The sequence below is a fragment of the Scyliorhinus canicula genome, chromosome 1 (assembly GCF_902713615.1).
Source record: "Scyliorhinus canicula chromosome 1, sScyCan1.1, whole genome shotgun sequence".
In the NCBI taxonomy this organism is placed as follows: domain Eukaryota; kingdom Metazoa; phylum Chordata; class Chondrichthyes; order Carcharhiniformes; family Scyliorhinidae; genus Scyliorhinus; species Scyliorhinus canicula.
In genome coordinates this window covers 113,495,611-113,522,037 of record NC_052146.1, presented here as the reverse complement: position 1 = coordinate 113,522,037, position 26,427 = coordinate 113,495,611, and the positions used below count along the sequence as shown (strand labels likewise).

Below are 26,427 nucleotides of genomic sequence, written 5' to 3'. Positions count from 1 at the left end.
TTCAGTACCTATTGACAGCCAGTGAATGAAAATAACTTGTACCAGGCCACTATTGTTTAAAAAAAAACTTCTTGGAGGGTAAAGATATCACAATTGATCAGCATACACCGCATGGCAACAAAACAATTTCAGGGTTTACCTTATTTCAGTAGTACAGTGCAGTTAAGTGTGGAGATTAAATGGAATAGTTCTGGGAAGTGAGCCTAGTTCTGCGCCAGCAACTGGCACTTATACGACTCTGCTCCACAACACGGTGATGCCATCGAGGCAGGGGAGAATGCCAAGAGAAATTTGGAGGCAGTTGCCAGTACACATACCTGCTCACACAATGAAAATACAGCCTACCTTAATAAGCTGGACATCCTGCCGGGACAGCTGGCTCTGTGGCAGCTGATCTCGGTCAATGATCCACTGATGTTTCAAGACTTGTTTTGCTGTTAAGCGTCGATGTGGGTCAACGTGCAACATCTTGGAGACAAGATCCTGTCCAAAAGGAAAGTCAGGAAAACATGGATGTTGAACCAAAGCAGAAGATATCAATAGGAGTGGCCAAAATCCTAGTAAGGGGTGGGCTTTGAAGTGGGCCATGAGGGAAGAGAGAGGGATAGAGAAGCCGAGGGATTTAAAGGAGGGAATTACAGAGCTTTGCACCGAGACAGCTGAAGGCACAGCCACCAATGGTGAGATCAGGACAGGGAGGGATGCACAGGAGGCCAGAGTTCCAGAAATGCGGAAATCTGGGGATAGAGTGATGTGGGTTGGAGATATTAACAGAATTAGAGAAGGTGAGGCCACAAAAGTGTGCCGCCCAGCAGAGGTGGCGGCACACTGGAAGGGATTTGCCCTGGGAGTCCTCAATGTTGACCCTGGACCCCTCAAGGCATCAGGTCAAACATGGACAAGGCAATCTCCTACTGACTACCAGATGCCATCCCTCCTCAGCTGATGAATCAGTATTCCTTCTTGTTGAAGATTACTTAGAGGAAGCACGGAGGGTGGCAAGGGCTCGTAAGGTACTTTGAGTGGGAGACTTCGATCACCAAGATTGGCTTGGGTAGCACCACTACAGACCAAGTCCTAAAGAACACAGTGGCTAGATTGGGTCTGCAGCAGTTAGTGAAGGAACCAACAAGAGGGAATTATATATTTGATCTCATCTTCAAACATCTGCCTGCTGCAGATGCATCATCAGTCAATGGCAGTATCGGCAGGAGTGACCATCTGATAGATTATTGATTTATTCATAATTTTATGTACTAATTGAATGCATAGCTAAAGAGTGAAATTATTAAAAATGTCCTGATTGTGAGAATACATTCATTGTTTCAGATAATGAATTAACTATTGAACTCCAGTGTCTTCATTACTTCATCCAATTTGCTGAAACACCAGCAACTTCATAAGTAATTAGATTAGATTTTTCAGTTGATCACATCCAGAACTGTAGGGCAGCACAGTGGTTAGCACTGTTGCTTCACAGTGCCAGGGAGCCGGGTTAGATTCCTGGCTTGAGTCACTGTGCGGAGTCTGCACATTCTCCCCCTGTCTGTGGGTTTCCTCCAGGTGCTCCGGTTTCCTCCCACAGCCCAAGGATGTGCAGCTTAGGTGGGTTGGTCACGCTGAATTGCCCCTTAGTGTCCAAAGGTTAGGTGGGGTTGCTGGGATAGGGTGGAGGTGTGGGCTTGGGTACAATGCTCTTTCAAGGCCGGTGTAGATTTGATGGGCCGAATGGCCTCCTTCTGCACTGTAAATTCTATGTCTTGACTGTGGAAATTTAGACATTGTTTCAGTGAATGCTTCATATAATGAATTAACTATTGTATTTCAGTGTATTCAGCAAAAAGAATGCATCAAATACTTAGTTACGACGACTTCCGGTGGCGTGGGCGCGCAGGGCGGCCGCAGCGCAAAGAGCTCCCGCCAGTGGCCACGAGTCGCGGCGATTTCGGGGAAATACCCGAGTTTTAACGCACCCCCCCCCCCCGACTATCGTCGGCCTCGGGGGCCGTCGCGAGCAGCCAGCGGGGCTGATTTAAAAACCGGTGAAGAACCTCGCGCGGGTGTCGGGCGGCGGGGGCTGAGGCGCTGGGCCCACCGCGGCGTCGGGACCAGAGTAGCGGGGGCGGAGCTACGAGGAGGCCGAGGCGGCAAGCCTGAGACCAGGGCACGATGTAAGTGGGGTGTCCCACATTGGATGGCTCCCACCTAGGAGGAAGAAAGGAGGATGAAGCCTGGTCCCAGGGGAGCTCTGGATGAATGCAGAGGAGAAAGAAAGAAGATTTGAAGATTCAAGGAAGTTTGGTGAAGTTTTATTTCTCTTCCCCCTTTTTAAAAAAAAATAGTTCAGATTGATGAAGGACATAAGGGTGGAGGGGGAGAGAGGAGAAGAGAAAGAAAGTAAAAAACAATAAGTCGCTAAAGGATGTGAAAAGCAGCATCGAAGAAAGGAGGAAACGCGGGGTCGCCGCTGAAGGGGAAGACGAATAAAAGTAGTGACAGGATGGCGGAAGCCGAACTGCAAAGCGGGGCCGCACTATTTATGGTGGAGAAGGTGACCGAGGTGATGGTGCCCTGGGAGCTGGAAAAACAGTTTGCGAGGCACATGGAGGCCTTGAGAAAGGAGACAGCGGTCGCATTGAAGTCACTGGTGGAAGAGGCAATCGCCCCGGTGGAGGTGGCAAAGGCATTGGCCGAGGTGAGAGAGCAAGGCGAGAAGATGAAGGAAGTGGAGGAAGCCGTGTCACGACACAGCGACCAGGTCACCTCGATGGGAGATGAGCTGTGGAGGGTTGTGTAGGTTAACAGAAGACTCCGAGCAAAGCTTGAAGACTTGGAAAACCGCTCAAGGCGGCACAATTTGAGAATTGTGGGCTTGCCCGAAGGGACAGAGGGCCCAAAGCCAACACAATACTTTGCTAAGAAGTTGGCGGAGCTGATGGGGGAGGGTGAAAACCCCTCCCGGTACGAGCTAGACTGAGCTCATTGGTCATTAAGGTCGAAGCCCAAAGTGAACGAGCCGCCAAGGGCAGTAATTATCTGCTTCCATAAGATTTGCGTGAAGGAGAATGTATTAAACTGGGCGAAGCAGAAGCAGGAGGTGCTATGGGATGGTACTGCGGTCCGGATCTACCAGGACTTGACGGTGGAGTTGGCAAAAAGACGAGCGGCGTTTGGGCGAGTGAAGGCGACGTTGTACAAGGGGGCGCGATTTGGTATGGTGTACCCAGCGAAGTTGAGATTAACGTATAACGGCAAAGACTTTTATTTTGAGACAGCGGATGCTGCTGAGGCGTTCGTGAAGGCAGAAGGCTTGGGACAGACATGAAGAGCGGAACTGGAAGAGAGACTGTGGACTGTGTTTGAACAGCCGGAAAATGTATAAATGTTATAACTTTCTTTTTACGGATTTGTATTGTAATTTACTTCTCCTTGCATTGTTATAGAGTTCAAGTTAATGGTGGGTCGATTGGCGTTCTGTGTTGCGACGGTTAAATGTTATGTTAGTGAATTGTAGGGGTTGGATTGTTGGGTTTGTTTTGTTTCTTCCTCTGGGACTGGGTGGAAGGGGATGATATGTCTTGGTAGGGGGGAGCCACCTGCACTAGCTAGCTAAAGTCGGCCAGTGAACAGAGGTGAGGGGAGAGGAGGGCTGCAGATGTTGGAGCCTGGATAGCAGGCTTCAATGGGCCTACGAGGCGAGCGAGAGGGGGGGGGGGGGGGGGGGGGGGCGGGGGAAGGGATGGATGTTGGGGGATGTTGTTTCAGGGGGAAATGTAGGGGGGGTTCTCGGGAGGGAGGGAAGGGGTTTGATGTTAACAATGGACAGGGGAGGGTCAGGCTTATGGGGCAGGGCCCGGGGGTATGATGATGGTGGATAAGAAAGGTGGGGGGGGGGGGGAGAGACCCCCAGTAAGGATAGTCATGTGGAACGTGAGAGGGCTAGGAGGTCCAGTCAAGAGTGCTTGTGCATCTTAAAAGTTTGAAAACCGATGTGGCAATGCTGCAGGAGACTCACTTGAGGGTGAATGACGAGGTGGGACTTAAAAGGGCTGGGTTAGTCAAGTGTTTCACTCTGGATTTGATGGAAGGGCTCGTGGGGTAGCGGTGTTGGTCAGCAAAAGGGTACGCTTCCAGATGGAGAAGGTGGTGGCAGATCGGGGGGTAGATATGTGATTGTGGCAGGGGCGCTGGAGGGGAGATTAGTGGCGCTGGTAAGTGTATACGGTCCCAATTGGGACGATGTGGGATTCGCAAGGAAGGTGTTTGGGGCCATTCCCGACTTGGACACACACGAGCGGATTGTGGGGGGGGGGACTGGATCTTGGTGCAGGAGCCAAGGATGGACAGATCACGGCCGTGCTCGCTGGTCCCATCGGGGGGGGGGGGGGGGGGGGGGGGGGGGGGGGCGGCGAAGGCGCTGGCTGGGCTAATGGTGGAAATGGGAGGGGTGGACCCTTGGAGGTTCCTGCACCCAAGGGAACGGGAGTACTCATTTTCTCAGCAGTCCATAAGGTATACTCGCGGATTGACTTTTTTGTGGTGGGAAAGGTTTTGCTGGCTGGAGTCAAGGGGTCGGAATACTCTGCAATTGCTGTGTCAGATCACGCTCCATATTGGGTGGATATGGTGCTGGAGAAGGGGGTAGCGCAGAGGCCGGGGTGGAAACTGGATGTGAGGCTTTTGGGGAACCAAGTATTCTGTGAGAAAATTTAAAAGGTAATTAAGGAATATGTAAGATTCAACTGTACGGGTGAGGTGTTGAAGGCAGTCGTCTGGGAGGCTCTAAAGGCGGTGGTGAGTGGTGAGGTAATTTTGTTCAAGGCCAGGGTGGACAAAGAGGAGAGGTTGGAGAGACAGAGGGTAATAGATGAGATGATGGAGGTAGATAGGAGTTATGCAGAGGATGGGGACCCAGCGATGCTGGAAAAGAGGAAGGAACTACAGGTGAGCTTCGACCGACTATCCACCAGGAAGGCGGTGCGCCAACTGAGACGAGCGAGGGGTGCAGTTTATGAACATGGAGATAAGGCGGGGCACAAGCTGAACTTGGACAAGAGTGAGTATTTTGTGGTGTCTCGGCCGGGGGTGGGGGCAGGGGTGGGGGGGCTGCCATTCCGTAGGGCAGGGACCCACTTTAGGTATTTGGGGGTGCAGGTTGCCCGGGAGGGGGGAAGGCTTTGCAGATACAACATCACTAGTTTAGTGGGGAAGAGTGAAAGCCGATCTGGCAAGGTGGGATGGTCTCCCTCTGTCACTGGCGGGTCGGGAACAGGCGGTTAAAATGAATGTGTTGCCGCGATTTGTTTATTTTTCAATGTCTACCGATTTTCCTGCCAAAGTCTTTTTTCAGGGAGATTGAGGGAAGGATTACCTCGTTCATATGGGGAGGGAAGGTGGCCAGAACGAGGAAGGTGCTGCTACAGAGGGGAAGGCAGACAGGGGGTTTGGGTCTCCTGAACCTGATGTACTACTACTGGGCAGCGAACGTGGAGAAGGTGCGGAACTGGGTCAGAGGGGTTGATTCCCAGTGGGTCAGAATGGAGGAGAGTTTGTGCAGGGGGTCAGGACTGAAAGCACTCGCAACAGCGCCGCTCCTGTTAGCTCTGGGGAAATACTCAGGGAGTCCAGTAATAATAGCTTCATTGAAAATCTGGAGGCAGTTTCGCCAACACTTCGGGTTGGGGCAGGGTCATGGGAAATGCCGATTCGGGAGAACCACAGATTTGAGCCAGGGAGGTGGGGCGGAAGCTTTCGGAAATGGGAAGAGAAGGGGATTAAGACCCGAAAAGATTTGTTTCTTCGGGGTCGATTTGCAGGATTGAGGGAGCTGGAAGCGAAATATGGCCTGGAGCAGGGAGAAGTGTTTAGATATATGCAGGTTCGGGACTTTGCCAGGAAGGAGATACAGAGCTTCCCGGAGGAACCGGCTTCCAAGTTGTTGGAGGAGGTGCTGGCGGCAAGGGGACTGGAGAAGGGGACAGTGTCAGCGGTATACAGAGCTATGTTGGAAAAGGATAAGGCACCACTGGAGGGGATCAAAGCGAAGTGGGGGGAAGAGTTGGGAGAGGTTAGAGAGGAGGGGGTCTGGTTTAAGGTGCTCTGGCGAGTGAATGCCGCCACCTCGTGTGCGAGGTTGGGGCTGATATAGCTGAAGGTGGTGTACAGAGCGCACCTCACGAGGGCGAGAATGAGCCGATTCTTTGAAGGGGTAGAAGATGTGTGTGAACGTTGCGCGGGGGGGGGGGGGGGCATAATCACATTCATATGTTTTGGTCCTGTCCAAAGCTAGGGGAGGACTGGAAGGAGGTATTTAGGGTAATTTACAAGGTGGTGCGCGTGAAACTAGACCAGGGTCCTCAGGAGGCCACATTCGGGGTGTTGGACCAGCCAGGGTTGGAGACGGTTGCGGAGGCAGATATCATAGCCTTCGCCTCGTTGATCGCCCGAAGGCGGATCCTGCTGGGATGGAGAGCGACCTCTCCACCCTGTGCCTTGGCGTGGCGACCTGTTGGAATACTTGACCCTTGAGAAGGTTAAGTCCGAACTGAGGGGAAGCTCGGAGGGGTTCTACAAGTCATGGGCATTATTCATTATGCACTTTCAAGAACTGGATAACTTCGAACATTAGTTGGGTGGGGGGGGGGGGGGGGGGAGATGAGGGGGGCTATATATGTTAAAGGTGGTTATGGGTAATCCCTGATTCCTTTTTGTCATTTGTTTATATTAACATGTGGGCTGATGTTGGGGGTTGCTGGAAGGATGGATCGTTGTTATTGTTATGGGGTTTGATATATTTGTTGTTGATTGTTGTTTGTTGTTGGTGGGTGTAAATTCGGGGGAAAAATTATGAAAAGGGAGGAGAAAAAAATATTTTAAAAAAAAAACTTAGTTACAGCAAGGTCTACGGCCAGCAGTGGCGTGAGAAATCTATTTTCATGAGTCTGTGCACAAAGACACTGAGCTAGCTTTGATGGACACCAGTCAGTCTTAAGTAATGGCCAATGTTTGATTCATAAAGTATCCTCTAAGTAACATTTGAACAAACTAGGAGGTCTCAGCTGAGAATTCAAAACCAATGAGAGTGGTCTGGACTTCCAGTGGTGTCCATGGTGTGAGTGGTCGGGTGAAAAAGCGGAAAAACTTGTACAGATTGTGTATTTGATTGTTGGGTATGTTTCCTGGATGTTTGTTTGCTGTAACCTGTTTTGATACATGTTTGTAATAAAATAAATTTTTATAAAAAACGGTGTGAGTGGTCGCACACAGGGCAGCTCCCGCTTGAAGGCATAGAAAAGAGCTCTTTTTACCCGAAATTGGCTTCAACTTCGACTGAAAGGTGTAGATGGTATAGTTGAAGGTCAGAGGAGCAGTTCCTTCCCGGGAGTTATATGTCCGCTAGTTACCAAACCCGGCAGAAGAAGGTGAAAGACATGGCCAAGGAGTTGGAAGGGACCTGTGGTGTATCCAGTGGAAGGATGGCAGAGGGGGAAAGGGCTTGTGCAAGTCGGAAAGGCCCAGATGGAGCAGTTGATGGATTTCATCAAGGATGAATTCTGCTAGCAGTTGAAGGAGATGCAGGAGGATTGTTCAAAAGCCATTGAAGAGGCTGCAGCACCCCTGAAGGGCTCTATAATAGAGAGGGTGGAGAAATGTTTGGAGGTGCAGGGGTCACAGATCCGAGAAATTGAGAGGATGATGTCGGATCACAGCAATCGGGTGGTGGCATTGGAGGCAGAGCTCTTAGGAGACCGTTGAAAGATGTTGAGAGCAAAGATGGAGGAGCAGGAAAACAGTTTGAGAAGGCAGAACTTGTGGATAGTGGGCCTGAGCGATGGAAGGTGCGCGAATGCTGGGGGGGGAGGGGCTGGTAGTTGAGGGGGTGTTGGATAAGGTCCCCGAATGGGACAGAGTACACAGGTCTCTGAAGCAGAAGCCTAGAGAAAGGGAGCAGTCGGTGATCGTGAGGCTCCATAGGTTCGTGGAGAAAGAGAAGATCTTGCAGTGGGCCAGGGAGAAGCGCCACTGTGAATCGGGGGGGAACAAGGTCCAAATATATTAGGACATTGGAGCTGAGCTAGCGAAACAGTGTGCAGGGTTCAACAAGGCGATGCAAAATCGGCAGCAAATCAGGTTTGTGGTACTCTACCCGGCAAAATTACGGGTGACGTATGAAGGCCGGGAATATTATTTAGAGACCCCAGAAGCGGTTGAGGACTTCAGCAAGAAGCATAAACTGGGGAAGAACTGAATTGAACAATTCTGGGAGACTGAGGTGCTGGCACTTTGAAATGACGATTGGGAAAGCAGGTAGAGTGGGGGTAGGGAGTGGGTTTTTTCTTTTCCTCCAATCTGGAGATTATCTTTTTCTCGTTTGTTATTTACTATTGGGTTGACGAAGTGTAGCAGGGGTGAAAAGTTTATGAGGGGATGGCTGTCCCTATCTCCCCTCCCCCTCCTATTGCCTGGGGCTGTGCTTGTTTTATTTCTTGTTTGCTTGCTTTTGGGGGAGGTGGGCTGGGGTTCGAGGTGAGTCTTTGTTCGGGTGGGGAGGCTAAAATCAGCAGGGAGTCTTCTTCACTGAGCAGAGGACTGGGGGCGGGGAGGGGAGGTCAGTGGGAGGAGCCTTTGGGCAGTGGCTGCCATGCAGCAAGTAATGCTGGTGAATGGAAGTGAGAAGGAGGAGAAGGCCAAGAAACTTGGCCGTAGTGGTGGTGGCAGGGGGCGTGTGTGTGTGTGTGTGTGTGTGTGTGTGTGTGTGTGTAATAGGAAGGGTGACGTGGTCATGGGTGGAGTGGTGGCCATCTTGGATGGGCAAGGTACAGGGTACAATCATAGAATTTACAGTACAGAAGGAGGCCATTCAGCCCATCGAGTATGCACCGGCTCCTGTAAAGAGCACCCTAACCAAGCCCACACCCACCCTCCCTGTAATCCAGTAACACCACCCAACACTCTTGAACACTGAGGGCGACTTAGCGTGGCCAATCCACCTAACCTGCACATCTTTGGACTGTGGGAGGAAACCGGAGCACCCGGAGTAAACCCACACAGACACGGGGAGAACGTGCAGACTCCGCACAGACAGTGACCCAAGCCGGGAATTGAATCTGGGGCCCTGGAGCTGTGAAGCAACTGTGCTAACCACTATGCTACCGTGCTGCCCCGGGGCTGGAGCCAGAAAGGGAAGATGACAGATGGTAGAGTGGAATGGAAGCATGAGCGTCTGGTAAGGCTGACAACGTTGACCGTGTGATGTTTCAATGGACCAGTTAAAAGATCTTGGTTTTTTTGCGCACCTCAGGAGCTTGAAAGCGGAAGTGGTCTTTCTGCAGGAGACACATCTCCACATGAAGGACCAGGTTACACTAAGGAAGGGGAGGGTTGGTCAGGTTTTCCACTCGGGGTTTGATTCAAAGTCGTGGGGAGTGACAATTTTAATGAGTACGAAAACAGGGTTTGTGAGCACAACAGAAGTGAGGGACCCAGGTGGGAGATATGTGATTGTGAGTGGGGTACAAGAAGGGATGTCAGTACACATGACTGTGGCCTGGATGAGCAGGTTCTTTGAGGAGGTGGAGGATAGGTGGGCACTGTGCGGGGGGTCCTGCGAACCATGTCCATATGTTTTGGGGATGTTTGAGGCTGAGGAGTTTCTGGCAGGGTGGTGTCAGAGGTCTTACAAGTGAGGGTGGTGCCAAGTCCAGAGGTGCCAAAAGACCTGGGAGCCCAGAGGGTGAGAGATGCCAATGTCCTGGCCTTTGCCTCTCTGGTGGCCCGGTGACAGATCTTACTAGGATGGAGGGACTCGGAACCCCCGAAGTTGGGGGCAAGGGTTAGCGACATGGCGGGGTTTCTCAGACTTGAAAAAATTAAATTTGCCTTGAAGGATTCGTTGCAGGGGTTTGCTCGGAGGTGGCAGCCATTCGACTTCTTTGAGAATAATTAAGCTGTCAGCAGGAGGGGGGTGGGGTGAAGGGAGGGCACGGGGGAAGACGAGCAAGGACAAGAGAACCAACGGAGGAGTGGCTGGGGAAGGTGGCACTGTTTGTGTAAGCCATGTTGCCTGGGGTTTGTTGGTTGTATTGTTATGTTTTTCTTGACATTTGATGTTGAAAATTGTTAAAATTATAAATGCCTCAATAAAATATTTCTAAAAAAAAAGAAGGGACGCCGGTGGTGTTGGTGAATGTGTATGCACCAAATTGGGATGAAGTAGGTATTATGAGGGGGTTGTTGGCAGCAATCCTGGACTTATCCATGTACCAGTTGATTGTAGGAGGGGATTTCAGCTGTGTCCTAGAGCCGAGGATGGATGGATTGAGTCCTAGGTCGATGGGCAGGATATGAATGGAAAAGGAGCTGGGTGGGTTTATGGAAAAGATGGATATGGTGGACCTGTGGCGCTTCAAGAACCCAGAGGGAAGGCAGCATTACTTTTTATTACATGCCTATAGAGTGAATCCCAGAATTGACTTTTATGTGGTGAGCTGAGAGATCTTGGTTGAGGTGGATGGGGCAGAGTACGCAGGGATAGTAATCTTGGACCATGCGCCCCACTGGCTGGAGATTCGGCTCAGATCAGGAAGGGAACAGAGGCCGGGGTAGAGGCTCGATTAAAGGTTCCTTGCAGATGGAAGCTTTTGTGACAAGGTTCGGATTACAATTAAAGATTATGTGGAATTGAACCAGAATAGGGAGGTGTCAGCGGTCACCTTATGGGAAGCGCTAAAAGCAGTGGACCGGGGGGAGATTATCTCGTTCAAGGCTCAAGCGGCTAGGAAAAGGAGGGAGGATTATGAACGGCTCACGAACAAGATAGTGGAGGTAGCTAGGGAGTACTCCAGGGTGCCCATCACGGAGGGATTGGAAAGGAGGAAAAAATGACAGGGGCAATTTGATAGGGTGGCAACGGGTGATAGGACAGCTGCGTAGGGCAAGAAGGGTGCAGTACGAATATGGGGAGAAGGCGAGTCGAATGCTAGCGCACCAGCTATGGAGGCAGGCCACGTTCCAGGAAAATATTGAGGATACGGACTGGGGCTGGGGGTGTGGTGTAGGTGCCGGGAAGATAAATGAGGAGTTTAGCGAGTATTACAAAGAGCTGTACAGGGTGGACCTGGGGGTGAAGAGGGGGACATTGGACAGTTTTTACATGAAATGGTTTCCTCAGCTGGAGGAAGAGAACAGGCAGTCACTAGAGGAGCCCCTGGGCTATGGGCTAAGGGAGATACTGGACAGTATAAGGGATATGAAGTCAGAGAAGGCTCCAGAGCCTGATGGATATCTGGTGGAATCTTATAGGGAGTTCGCAATGGACCCGGCACCACATCTCTTGGGGGCGTTTAATGAGGCACTGGAAAAGGGAGAGCTGCCGGAGATGATGACGCAGGCAGCGATCATGTTAATACTGAAAAGGGGGGGGGGGGGAAAGAGAGGGAAGGATACGGTGGAATATGGGTCGTTTAGGCCCATATTGTTGTTTTATACAGACGTTTAAGCGCTGGCTTAGTTATTGGCAGGAAGGATGGAAGGTTGTGTCCCGGGGGTGGTCGGGGGCGTACCAAACAGACTTCGTACAGGGCAGGCAGCTTTCTAGCAATTTAAGAAGGTTGTTAAATGTAATCATGAATCCATCGGGAGCGCAGGTACCGGAGAAGGCATTCAACCTGGTGGAGTGGCGGTACCTATTTGAGGTCCTTGGACGGTTTGGGCTGAGGTTTATGGCATGTGTGCATTTGTTTTCTGTATCATCGAGGGCGAGCGTGCGGACTAATGACATGGGCTCACGGAACGTCGAATTGCACAGGGGACCAAGGCAGGGGTGCCCGCTGTCGCCGCTGCTGTTTGCACTGGCTTTAGAACCTCTGGCAATGGCTCTCAGGGGGTCGGCAGAGTGGCAAAGGGTTATAAGGGGACGGAGGGAGCATCGGGTGACGCTCTATGCTGACGACCTATTGTATGTTTCAGACCCGCTGGAGAGCATGGAGAAGATCATGGGGCGTTCTGGGGGAATATGTTGAATGTAGGGAAAAGCAAAGTGTTCCCGATGAATGAGTTGGGTTGGTGAATCAAATTAGGGGGGATGCCATTTAAGGTGACGAGAGACAGGTTCAGATAACTGAGGATTCAGGTAGCGAGGGAATGGACAATGTTTCCCAAGTGGAATTTAGCAAAGCTGGTGGAGGAGGCCAGAGAGAATTTGAAGAGGTGAGATAACAATTGACTTTGGCGGGGAGGGTCTGAGTGGTAAAGTGGTAAATTTTGCCAAGATTCCTGGTCTGGTTCCAGACACTCCTGATCTTTGTTCCGAATGTCTTATTTCGGAAACTGGACACAATTATTTCAGACTTTGTATGTTCGGGGAAGGCATTAAGGGTTAAGAGGACATGAATAGGAGGTGGAGAGAAGTGGGACTGGTCAAGATGTGGAACTTGTATCTGGAAGAAGGATTTGCCAGTATTGATTAATTGAGGGAGAGAGTAACACTCCAAGAGGGAGTGAATTTAGATACCTGGTAAGGTACTTCGCGCGGAAGGTTTGGGAGGAGTTTCCCAGGTGGCTGAGGTACACCTTGCTGGGGTGACTGTTGCTTCCGGATGTGAATGGGACGGATAGAATTGGGGACAAAAACAGATGGCTGGGAGAGCAGGGAGGTGAGCGTGAGGTGAATATTAAGGAAAAATGGGAAGGGGAGCTGGGAGGAGAGATAAATTGGAGAGTATGGAGTGAGGCACTACGAAGAGTAAACAGTACCTCCTTGTGCGCAAGGATGAGCCTGATACAGTTCAAGGTCGTACACAGGGTACATATGACTCGGGCAAGAATGAGTGGGTTCTTCTAGGGTGAGGCAGATGAGTGTGAGAGGTGTGGGTGGGGACTAGCGAATCATGCGCTAGAGGCTGATTCTGGGGCTGCGAAAAGTTGGAGAGATTCTGGGCGGGAGTGTTTGCGGCCCTGGCAAGGATAGTGGAGCCGGATCCTTTGATGGCAATATTTAGGGTTTTGGGGAAGGGGGAGCTGATGGAGGGGAGGAAGGCCAACTTTGTGTCCTTCGCCTCTCTGATTGCTCGGTGACGAATCTTATTGGCAAAGCCGCCGGGAGTAGCGGCCAGGCTGGGTGACCTATATGATTTCCTTTGGCTGGAAAAGATAAAATACGAGTTAAGGGGTTCAGTGGAGAGGTTTGAGGTCAGATGGGGGATGTTCGTGACCATGTTTTAGGAGTTGTTAGTCGCGGGGGGTATATAGGGGGAAAAATTTGTACAACCTGTATACTCATCGGTTGGGAAGCCTGTTTCCCTGAATTGTTAATGTGTTGTAATGTTTTATATACTTTTGTAATAAAATATATTTTTAAAAAAACAATGAGAGTAAATGAGGGATTAGACCAGAGATCAGGATTCCCTTAAAAATAGTACCTCATCGTCGAGGTCTCATCCCTGCCTTCCTGAATTCTTGAATCATCTATCCGTTTGTTTGTATTTAAAATGATTTCTTTATGCTTTTATGTTTAATGTTTTTTTTGGCTGTGTATTTGACCCTTTTATGTATTGTTCGATATTTTGTTTCTAAGTTTTGATTCAGTTCTTATTCAGGTGTATTCAAGTGAATAATTAACAATAAAGTTGTATTTTTGACACCTTCAATCAACCGGACTATCGACACTCATTAGAAGGTAATATAAGAGTCCCAACTCCGCCACACAGTCCTTGTGGCGATTAAGTCCCGTTTTCACAGGGGCTGGTTTAGCACAGGGCTAAATAGCTGGCGTTTAAAAAAGCAGACCAAGGCAGGCCTGCTGCACGGGTTCAATTCCCGTGCCAGCTTCTCGAACAGGCGCCGGAATGTGGCAACTAGAGGCTTTTCACAATAACTTCATTCGAAGCCCACTTGTGACAATAAGCGATTTTCATTTCATTTAATTTCATATGGAGGATTCCAGCACATCAGCGAAAGAGGTAAGGCTGAAACATTTGTAAATATCATCAGTTAAAAGTGCTGAATAGATGATCAATCTCAGCCTCTTCCGGAAGTCCCCAGCATCACAGATGCCAGTCTTCAGTTAATTTGATTCAGTCCACATGATATCAAGATATGGCTGAAGGCACTGAATACTGGAAAGGCTATAGGCCCTGACAATGTTCCGGTAATAGTGCTGAAGACTTGTGTTCCAGAACTTGCTGCACTCCAACAATGTGAAAAATCGTTAAAATATTTAAATTGCCAAACCTCACCCTGCCCAGATTTCAAGTGGAGGGGCAGGGGTGTTGGAGACAGTTTGCCCAGATATATTCTATACACAAAAAGCAGGACAAATCTAACCCAGCCAATTACCGTTCCATTTACATTTGATCTTCAGTAAAGTGATGGAAAGAGTTATAAACAGTGCAATCAAGCAACACTTGCTCAGCAACAATCTGTTCACCTATGCTCTGTTTGGGATCCACCAGGGTCACTCAGCCTTGGTACTAACATGGACAAAAGAGCTGAACTCGAGGTGAGGTGGAAGTCACTATCCTTGACATCAAGGCAGCATTTAACCACATGTGCCATCAGGGAGCCCGAGAAAAATTTGAATCAATGGGAATCGGGGAAAACTCTCCATTGGTTGGGGTCATATCTAGCACAAAGGAAGATGATTGTGATTGTAGGAGGTTAAATATCTCCGTTCCAGAACACCATTGTAGAAGTCCCTCAAGGTAGTGTCCTAGACCCAATCACTGCAGCACTGTAGCACAGTCGTTGGCACTGTTGCTTCACAGTGCTAGGGAGCTGGGTTTGATTCCCGGCTTGGGTCACTGTCCATGCAGAGTCTGCATGTTCTCCACCAATGCGTGGGTTTCCTCCGGGTGTACCCATGTGTCACACGGGAGGTTTTAAACTAGTATGGCATGGAGGGTGGGCACTGGAGCAATAGGTCAGAAGGTGAAAGCATTGAGGGAGAACTAGGGAATAGGGCCAGTACGGCTCTGAGGAAGAGCAGACAGGGAGATGTTGCTGAACACATCGGGTCTGGTGGCCTGAAGTGCATATGTTTTAATGCAAGTGGTATTACGGGTAAGGCAGATGAACTTAGAGCTTGGATTACTACTTGGAACTATGATGTTGCCATTACAGAGACCTGGTTGAGGGAAGGACAGGATTGGCAACTAAAGGTTCGAGGATTTAGATGTTTCAGGCGGGATAGAGGGGGAGGTAAAAGGGGTGGCGGAGTTGCGCTACTGGTTAGGGAGAATATCACAGCTTACTACGGGAGGACACCTCAGAGGGCAGTGAGGCTATATGGGTAGAGATCAGGAATAAGAAGGGTGCAGTCACAATGTTGGGGGTTTACTATAGGCTGCCCAACAGCCAGCAGGAGATAGAGGAGCAGATAGGTAGATAGATTTTGGAAAGTTGTAAAAACAACAGGGTTGTTGTGATGGGAGACTTCAACTTCCCCAATATTGACTGGGACTCACTTAGAGCTAGGGTCTTAGACGGGGCAGAGTTTGTAAGGAGCATCCAGGAGGGCTTCTTAAAACAATATGTAAGAGAGTCCAACTAGGGAAGGGGCTGTACTGGACCTGGTATTGGGGAATGAGCCCGGCCAGGTGGTCGAAGTTTCAGTAGGGGAGCATTTCGGGGACAGTGACCACAATTCAATAAGTTTTAAAGTGCTGGTGGACAAGGATAAGAGTGGTCCTAGGGTGAATGTGCTAAATTGGGGGAAGGCTAATTATAACAATATTAGGTGGGAGCTGAAGAACCTAGATTGGGGGCGGATGTTTGAGGGTAAATCAACATCTGACATGTGGGAGGCTTTCAAATGTCAGTTGAAAGGAATTCAGGACCGGCATGTTCCTGTGCGGAAGAAGGATAAATACGGCAAATTTCGGGAACCTTGGATAATGAGAGATATTGTAGGCCTCGTCAAAAAGAAAAAGGAGGGATTTGTCAGGGTTAGAAGGCTGGGAACAGACGAAGCCTGTATGGAATATAAGGAAAGTAGGAAGGAACTTAAGCAAGGAGTCAGGAGGGCTAGAAGGCGTCACAAAGTCATTGGCAAATAGGGTTAAGAAAAATCCCAAGGCTTTTTACACGTACATAAAAAGCAAGAGGGTAGCCAGGGAAAGGGTTGGCCCACTGAAGGATAGGCAAGGGAATCTATGTGTGGAGCCAGAGGAAATGGGTGGGGTACTAAATGAATATTTTGCATCAGTATTCACCAAAGAGAAGGAATTGGTGGATGTTGAGTCTGGAGAAGGGTGTGTAGATAGCCTGGGTCACATTGAGATCCAAAAAGACGAGATGTTGGGCGTCTTGAAAAATATTAAGGTAGATAAGTCCCCAGGGCCTGATGGGATCTACCCCAGAATACTGAAGGAGGCTAGAGAGGAAATTGCTGAGGCCTTGACAGAAATCTTTGAATCCTCACTGTCTTCAGGTGATGTCCCGGAGGACTGGAGAATAGCCAATGTTGTTCCTTTGTTTAAGAAGGGTAACAAGGATAATCCAGGGAACTACAGGCCGGTGAGCCTTACGTCAGTGGTAGGGAAATTACTGGAGAGAATTCTTTGAGACAGGATCTATTCCCATTTGGAAGCAAATGGACGTATTAGTGAGAGGCAGCATGGTTTTGTGAAGGGGAGGTCGTGTCTCACTAACTTGATAGAGTTTTTCGAAGAGGTCACAAAGTTGATTGATGCAGGTAGGGCAGTGAATGTTGTCTATATGGACTTCAGTAAGGCCTTTGACAAGGTCCCTCATGGTAAACTGGTACAAAAGGTGAAGTCACACGGGATCAGGGGTGAGCTGGCAAGGTGGATACAGAACTGGCTAGGTCATAGAAGGCATAGAGTAGCAATGGAAGTGTGCTTTTCTAATTGGAGGGCTGTGACTGGTGGTGTTCCGCAGGGATCAGTGCTGGGACCTTTGCTGTTCGTAGTATATATAAATGATTTGGAGGAAAATGTAACTGGTCTGATTAGTAAGTTTGCAGACGACACAAAGTTTGGTGGAATTGCAGATAGCGATGAGGACTGTCAGAGGATACAGCAGGATTTAGATCGTTTGGAGACTTGGGCAGAGAGATGGCAGATGGAGTTTAATCTGGACAAATGTGAGGTAATGTATTTTGGAAGGTCTAATGCAGGTAGGGAATAGACAGCGAATGGTAGAACCCTCAAGAGTATTGACAGTCAGAGAGATCGAGGTGTACAGGTCCACAGGTCACTGAAAGGGGAAACACAGGTGGAAAAGGTAGTCAAGAAGGCATATGGCATGCTTGCCTTCATTGGCCGAAGCATTGAGTATAAGAATTGGCAAGTCACGTTGCAGCTGTATAGAACCTTAGTTAGGCCACATTTGGAATATAGCGTTCAATTCTGGTCGCCACACTACCAGGAGGATGTGGAGGCTTTAGAGAGGGTGCAGAAGAGATTTACCAGGATGTTGCCTCGTATGGAGGGCATTAGCTATGAGGAGTGGTTGAATAAACTTGGTTTGTTCTCACTGGAACGACGGAGGTCGAGGAGTGACCTGAAAGAGGTCTAAAAAATTATGAGGGGCATAGACAGAGTGGATATTCTGAGGCATTTCCCCAGGGTACAGGGGTCAATTACTAGGGGGCATAGGTTTAAGGTGCGAGGGGCAAGGTTTAGAGGAGATGTACGAGGCAAATTTTGTACACAGAGGGTAGTGGGTGCCTGGAACACGCTGCCGGAGGAGGTGGTGGAAGCAGGGACGATAGTGACATTTAAGGGGCATCTTGACAAATACTTGAATAGGATGGGAATAGAGGGATACAGACCCAGGAAGTGTAGAAGATTTTAGTTTAGTCGGCCAGCATGGTCGGCACAGGCTTGGAGGGCCAAAGGGCCTGTTCCTGTGCTGTAGTTTTCTTTGTTCTTTGCACTGGTTTCATCCCACAAGTCCCGAAAGACGTGCTGGTTAGGTGAATTGGACATTCTGAATTCTCTGTGTACCTGAACAGGTGCCGGAGTGTGGCGACTAGGGAATTTTCACAGAAACTTAATTGCATGTTAATGCAAGCCTACTTGTGACACTAATAAAGATTATATTATTATCACATTCAGTTGCTTCATGAATGGCCTTCCTTTCATCATAAGGTCAGAAGTGGGGATGTTCGCTGATGTTTGCACAATTGTGAGCACCATTCATGACATCTCCAGATACTGAAGAAGTCAGTTTTCAAATGTAACAAGATTTGGACAATATCCTGACTTAGGTTGACAAGTAGCAAGTAACATTTGTGCCACACCCTGCCAGGCAATGACCATCTCTAACAAGAGAGAATCTAACCATTGTCCATGACATTCAAATGCCCCTTTCATCACTGAATCCTTCACTATCAACATCCTGTGATTACCACTGATCAGAAATTTAACTAAATCTCTCATAAATATTGTAGCGACAAGAGCAAGTCAGATACTAGGAATCTTAAAGTGTGTAACTCACCACCTGATTCCCCAAAGCCTGTCCACCATCTTCAAGGAACAGGTCAGGGGTGTAATGGAATACTCTCCACTTGCCTGGATGAGGCAGCTCCAACAACACTGAAGAAGCTTGACAACATCCAGGACAAAGTATGCTGTTTCCCTTTGCACAAACATTGAACCTCTCCAACACCGGTGCACATTGGCAGCAGCGAGTACCATCTACAAGATGCAGTGCAGGAATTCAGCAACACTCTTCAGACAGCACCTTCTACCCGGTCCTGGGTCACTGTCCGTGTGGAGTTTGCACGTTCTCCCAGTGTCTGCGTGGGTGTCACCCCCCCCAACCCAGAGATGTGTATGATAGGCGGATTGCCCCTTAATTGGAAAAAATAAAAAGGTACTCTAATTTTGGGGCAGCACGGTAGCATAGTGGTTAGCGTAAATTCTTCACAGCTCCAGGGTCCCAGGTTCGATTCCCGGCTTGGGTCACTGTCTGTGTGGAGTCTGCATGTTCTCCCCGTGTGTGCGTGGGTTTCCTCCGGGTGCTCCGGTTTCCTCCCACAGTCCAAAGATGTGCAGGTTAGGTGAATTGGCCAGGCTAAATTGCCCTTTAGGTCCAAATTGCCCTTAGTGTTAGGTGGGGTTACTGGATTATGGGGATAGGGTGGAGGTATGGGGTTGGGTAGGGTGCTCTTTCCAAGAGCCGGTGCAGACTCGATGGGCCGAATGGCCTCCTTCTGCACTGTAAATTCTATGAAAAACCTGTGACTTCTGCCATCGAGAAGGACAAAGGTGGCAGATACATGGGAACAGCATCACCTGGAAGCTCCCCATAAAGCCACATGCCATCCTGAGTTGGAAATATGTCAACGTTCTTTCACTGTTCTTGGGTCAAAATCCTGGAACACTCTCTATTATCACTGCGGATCCATGTACATCATAGTTCAAGAAGACAGCTCACCATCGCCCTTTCAAGGGTAATTAGGGATAGGCAATAAATGCTGGCTGAGCCAGCGATGTCCACATCCCATGAATGAATACATTTAAAGATGTAACTGGTTTCAGGAAAGTAGGCAGGGAAAGCAGGGACAGGAGGAAGTACAAAAGGAAATATCTTTGATAGGTAGAAGAAAAGAATGGCATGAAAAGCAAAAATGATGGGAACTGCTGAGTATTTCTAGCAATTTTGCTTTGATTTTACATTTCCAATATCTGGTGTGTTTTGGCTTTTGTATAAAGAGCTGAAGTAGGATGGCATCAGTGTACACGCAGAAGCTGAGTTCATTCATTTGATTGTGTCACAATCTTTGGCGAGCCCAAGCAGTAAAGGTCCAAGAGCAGGAAGAGAAATAAATGCTGGAGATACTTCAGTTATTATTTTATAATGGAATGATGCTCAGACTTATTCCACAATGAAACTCTACCATGCTGTAACATGAACACACCATTGCTTATTTACAAGGACAAGTGGTGCTCAAACCTATAACCCTGCATGTTGCACATGACTCCAATCTGCTTGTCAAAGATTTGTTGGGTATGCATTTCTGCTCCAGTTTTCCCATTGGCTTGAAATTTTAGCTATGGGTTTTGGGGTGCAGAGTGAAAGCCATCCCTTTTCAAAAGATGAATTCAGAGAATAAGCGCTCCACTCATAGGAAATTGGCATCCAATAATATTTGTTAGTGGGTTTGCATTCGATTTTTTCAGCTGCTGGTGTGGAGGGCAGGATAAGACTGGTGTTTTTTTGGGCTTTCACATTGTACATCATGATCAGCTGTTTGATCACACCGTCTCAAAGGATTTAACATGCAACTAAGAAAACAACAACCCCTTAAAAGTAAAAAAAAGTTTATATTTTGAGATCTGTATTATGAATACAGCACAGATCAGATGCCCTTATCTCAGAATAAAAGCTCTTGCAAGCTGTACAGCAATTGTCCTCAACTTCAGAAGAATCCACTATTGTACAAGTGTAACTTTTTTCTAACATCCATCGTTTTGGGATCTGAACTTTCTGCTAATTCACATTGAATTACATGCAGTTTTTTGAGAAGCTACCTCAAATTAATTCCAGATAGGACTATTTCAGCTGTCTGAGAGGGTAGATTTTTCTGGGTCAGATTCAAATTCAGGCCCTCAGTGTAGTCGCACATTGTGCCAAATTACCCCCTGATAATTTTTCCATTGTTTCTTCCCCATGCAAAATTTGTTATACTTTTGAATCTTAAGAAAAGAACTGGCCTCAGTCAATGGCGTCCAGAAGAGGAGCACAGCAGGATTATAATCATGGCACTGAACATCAGAATGCTAACACTGAATGTCACTGCGCTGTCATTCATCTGGAAGATTGCAGTTCTCTTCGTTTGTCAAATCTCCCTCTCCAGCCTACCATTCCCAGAATGAGGAGAGCTGGGAAACCAGTACCTCACCTTCTGAGAAATACAGAAGACCAGTTTGAATTAATTTTCGCTCCCTAATGGTCAGAGGTCTGATTTAATACTGGATCCTCAGTACATTGTTACATGCCTCAGTTAAAATAAAACTTTCAAACTGACCTTTGCAGCAGAAGAGGCTTTTTCCCAGTTTCCACCCTGCAGATTGTAGCATCCACTCCCAATCCTAGCCAGAATCTCACTTGGGGTATCATCTGGACCATTAGCGAAAGGGGTATATCTGATTCAAGATAACCAAAGAGAAAGCATGTCAGAAGACTTGAATACTGTTAATAATCAGGTATTGAAATGCATATATTCATTAGAATGCATGAAAGGACATTCAACTACCGAGTCATTTCCTGAAAGACCCTTAGCACATAGATATTAGAAACAACATCAGAAACTTAGACTAGAGTGCAAAAACAGATGCATAATCATTTCAAGCATCAAAAATCCTAACCCTTGATGAGTCATTAGTCTAGCCACTTCTACTCAAAAATGGAACAGAACATTGTGGAGAATTGGCTGAGTGGAACTGCATTCTAGTCAAGAAGCATTTAGGTGTTATCTGATGTTAAATATATATATATATATATATATACAGCCTAAATTGAGAAAATATTGACTTTAGTTGAAGGCAATATTGGTAAACTAATGCCTCAAGTTTCGCAACTCTATGAGGCAATAATTGAAACTTGATATGTTACAGCTTAATTTAGTCTGAAAGTATTGTATTTTCTTATACTTCTTTAACTTAAATTTATATGCTGTCAGCTGGTAACAGCTTTGTTAAACTGCCTCTGGTCATCACCTCATGATCAGTCATTAATATTAATTTGCAGGCAGGAGTGAGCCATCTCCCTCATGATGACAGCATTTTTGTTGAAGAGTATAATAGTTCGCCTGTTGCTTTTGTCATTTAATTTTCCAACCATACTCATAATTATGAGTACTTTAAACAGCAGCTTTAACCAAATCCTGATTAAAATACAAACATTGGTTCTGCAATTTAGGAATTCATATGCCTTGTTCATACACCCACTCATGAATCTGCAGATGCACAATGCATTGTACAGCAATTAAATTATGCGCTTGAAAAATAAATCAGGGCCATCATCAGGGTGCTTTTGAAAAAGAAAATAATTTTAACATTTATATGCTAATTCATCTCCCAACACTTTGCACAAATTACTTTTTCGGCAAAAGAGACAGGTAATTTGTGCACAGATCCAATAGTAACAAGATTAATTTTGAAAGTCTGATTTGTGGTGTATCTGAATGTGGAATGTTGACCAGGTCACTTGGAAAACTCCTCAATCTTTGAATTGTGCCACAAGATCCTCAATGCTCACATGAGCAATCAGAAGAGCCACCATTTCATGGCTCACTGAAGGATGACACCTCAGACAGCATGACACTTCAACAAATGTCAATTTGGGAAGGATGGTAAGTAGTGGAGTACATTTTGAAGCACAAACTTCTTATTTAGAAGTATCATGAACTGATACAAGCTGATACTCAAGGAGAAATTCAATAAAGGTGTAGAGAGACGGCATGATAAGCCAACACCAGGAATGTGATAGCTAATTTTGTTCCAATTTGCCAAACTGTGATTTGTACAAAAACAGTTGGAAACATGCTATTGCTGCCTGGAATCATAGAGTTTACAGTGCAGAAGGAGGCTATTCAGCCCTTCGAGTCTGCACCAACCCACTGAAACAGCAACCTACTTCAGCACACGCCTCCACCCTATCCTTGCAACCCCACCTAACATTTTGGACACCAAGGGGCAATTTAGCATAACCAATCCACCTAACCTGCACATCTTTGAACTCTGGGAGGAAACCGGAGCACCCGGAGGAAACATACACAGACATGAGAGAAAGTGCAAACTCCACACAGACAGTCACCCGAGGCCAGAATTGAACCAGGGTCCCTGGAGCTGTGAGGCAGCAGTACTGTTTTTAAAATAAATTTAGAGTACCCAATTCATTTTTAAAAATTTAACATGGCCAATCCACCTACCCTGCACATCTTTGGGTTGTGGGGGCGAAACCCACACAAACACGGGGAGAATGTGCAAACTCCACATGGACAGTGACCCACAGCCAGGATCGAACCTGAGACCTCGGCGCCGTGAAGCAGCAGAGCTAACCCACTGTGCCACCGTGCTGCTCCTATATTTTTTATTTTACACAAATCTTTTGAGGCACTGCACAATTTTACTGCTGTGCTAAGGGTGTAGACGCCACAAAACAGCTGCTGTAAGGATATCGGACCAGACCCCAACATTAGGAGACCGGACAAGAATCCCAAACAATTATTTTAATTTGTAAAACTGAGGAAAGCATACGTCACTCCAGGAGTGATGACTCTGACCAATATGTATCTTTCATGTTAAAACAAACTTTAATTTAAACACAGAATTAACCACATTAACATCAAAGAAATAGCTTTACAATAATTAGTTAAGCAGTTCTAAAACACAAGGAAAAACTTAAACTTACTATCTATACCTGCTACTGACTCCAATTAAGCAACCCACACAGTTGAAATGCCGCTTATAAACAAAGTTAACAAACAGATTACTTGCTCAGTATTGGAGAGACTTTTGGAGAGAGACACCCTTTTAGGAGCAGAAGCAGTACAGTTCTGCTCAACCTATCAGCATTTGGCAAAACTGCTTTTCAACTTTAAATCCTTCTGCCTTGTCAGACTCAAATCCCATATCAAACTGCAAAACTACAGACAGACCTGGCTCCTTCCATTAATTACATCATCACTATCCCACTAAGATGTCACGTGACCTGCTTAGCTAAGACTAAATACAACCCCCTCTTAAATTATCTACTCTGCAGGAAATCTCCAGCAATCATAACGATAACCCATTAGCTATCTATATGTAAATAACTAAATGCTTGGAATCAATCATGATCTCACATTTTATGACCTCTTAATTACAGTCTGGATACTTTAACCTAGGTTCTTTAATAACATTATTGCAATACATATATACCTTAACCCAGGCTTTTAATAACATTAGTGCCACAAATATAAAACATAACAATTTCTATGTTCATCACACTGCACCACTTTTGTATCTGTTTGGGATACAGCATGTCCTTCTTACCATTGACTCACTGAAATATTGTTTTGGTTTAGCATTGTTATTAAAGTAGTAACAATATATCCTTTTAATGTTCCCAGTTTCACTTTAATGTTGTTAGCCACAGAGTTCCTGTGCTGTAATCTTCCTGTGCACATGACCCTTGCGCAGTGCATCCATTTTCACCGTCTGTCAATCTTCCTTCTAATACCGCCCTTTCCTCTGTCTAGCCTAGGTTCCTGGCCTTGCTTCCTGTCTTTGCCTCCCAGTCTCTTTAATCCAGTGGCATTGCTGCACCACCTCTCGTTCCTGGAACTGGCTTCACTGCTGAACTTGCAGTGAATTCCTGGGCTCCATCTAGTGTCGGTCAGTGTGGGTAGTCAGGACTTCAGCTGCTATTTAAATGACCAATTTCTGCCACTAGTTGGAGCCTGGTCAATCTAAAATGGGCTTGTCCAACATAGAGCCCGAGGGCAGAATTCAACCCTTGAAGACGCACGATGCAGCTCCCGGAGGCAATTTTCAAAATGTAGGTCAAACATAAGTTTGAATGGAAGAATCTGCCTGCAGTTGCTCCTCCTATACTCCAGATCACTTCTTTCCCTGTTGTCTGTTGATAGGCCCGTAGTGAGCCCACCAAGTGGGACTCGTAGTGAGCCCACCAAGTGGTACTCGTAGTGAGCCCACCAAGTGGGAAAGAAACAATTAGTGATTGGAGGGGCAGTGAAAACCAATGGTGCAAGTTTGGGCCTGGGGAGCCAAGGGCCGACGAGCCAAGGAGTTGGGCCAGGTGAGCTGAGGAGCGGGCTCACTAGCGTCACTGATTGAGTGATTGACTGGGGACTGTGTGAGAGGAACTGAGAGTACGGGGTCAGAATGTGCCCATAGGTCTAGCTCACTCCCAGTTTCTGGGTTTTTATTTGCTCTCACCCACATACATGATCATGGACTCTCATTAACTCTCTCAATGGGTGAGGATGATCGAGTGAGCACCCTGTGCTGGGTGTGAGCTGGAAACACACTCTCACTCCAATACTCATTTTATTTGTTACTCATTGGCATTTTTGATCAGCAAGTTGTTTCTTTTCGTCTCAGTTTAAACAAAAATCATGTTTTATGTTGCACCAAACTTTAAATTTCTGAAATTTGCTCACTGGCCCCTTGAGTGAGCAAGCTTTTGAAATGTGGCCCTCTTAGTGAAAAATGTACAATATTGTATATAGCATTCTATTATATATTAGGATTTTGTTTTGCAAGGCATTTCAGCTAGGAATGCACAGTTTCACACATGTATATTACAGATGAAAATCGCTTATTGTCACGAGTAGGCTTCAAATGAAGTTACTGTGAAAAGCCCCTAGTCGCCACATTCCGGCGCCTGTTCGGGGAGGCTGGTACGGGAATCGAACCGTGCTGCTGGCTTGTCTTGGTCGGCTTTCAAAGCCAGCGACTAGCCCTGTGACACAGATTTCAACTTGTACATTGCTTTTTGACTTTAACATTGACTCCTATGGGAACCGATGATTCATTTAAACTTGTTCCACTTAAAGTTGTGATTTTCAGGCAACCACAACTCTAAATGAAGACAGCACCAGATAGAGGCATGGTAGCACAGTGGTTAGCATTGTTGCTTCGCAGCTCCAGGGTCCCATGTTCGATTCCCAGCTTGGGTCACTGTCTGTGTGGAGTCTGCACGTTCTCCATGTGTCTGCGTAGGTTTCCTCCGGGTGCTCCGGTTTCCTCCCACAAGTCCCGAAAGACGTGCTGTTAGGTCATTTGGACATTCTAAATTCTCCCTCTGTGTAACCGAACAGGCGCCGGAATGTGGCGACTTGGGGCTTTTCACAGTAATATAATGCTGTGTTAATGTAAGCCTCCTTGTGACAATAAAGATTATTATTATATCCCGCATCGCAATCTTCAGGGACTAATCAATGTACCATTTGGCAAGTATAGTAATTTCAGAGCTAGACAATAAAAAATGGCAATAGGAATATAGGAATTGCTAGACAAAGACAGACAAAGACTTATCTGGTTCTTCTACCACCATCCTGTCCACCACATGATGGAACAATAATAGAAATGTTGACTTCGTGGAAATCAACTTTGAATCATTAGTGTACAAGGCAAGGAAAACCCCCAATGGTAAAATAATAAGAATAATATTTATTAGTGTCATTAGTAGGCTTACATTAACAGTGCAATGAAGTTACTGTGAAAATCCCCTCACTGGAATCTGCAGGTCCAAAGCAATCTGCTCTCCCAAGCATTGCCCATGGCAAAGTAAAACATAAAGGCATGAAGGTCACAGGTTTTAATGTAATGTAAGCCAATAGAAATAGAAATAAGAACGTAAGAAATAGGAAGCAATTTGACCTGTTGAGCCTGCTCTGTTATTCCACAAGATCATGGCGGATAATACCATTTATTCTGTTGTGGGACATTT

General features: G+C 47.0%; 1 protein-coding gene across 3 annotated transcripts in view; it reads right to left on the bottom strand.

Annotated features, from left to right (window-relative positions):
- Positions 1-26,427, bottom strand: part of LOC119966427 (ribosomal protein S6 kinase 2 alpha-like) — a 491,201-nt gene that overhangs the window by 10,351 nt on the left and 454,423 nt on the right. For all 3 annotated transcript variants that reach the window (XM_038798070.1, XM_038798079.1, XM_038798087.1), the window contains 2 exons: positions 20,996-21,113; positions 346-483 (listed from right to left, as the gene is read on the bottom strand). In XM_038798070.1, coding sequence (XP_038653998.1) covers positions 346-483; positions 20,996-21,113 — 256 coding nt within the window. The remainder of the gene's footprint in view (positions 1-345; positions 484-20,995; positions 21,114-26,427) is intronic.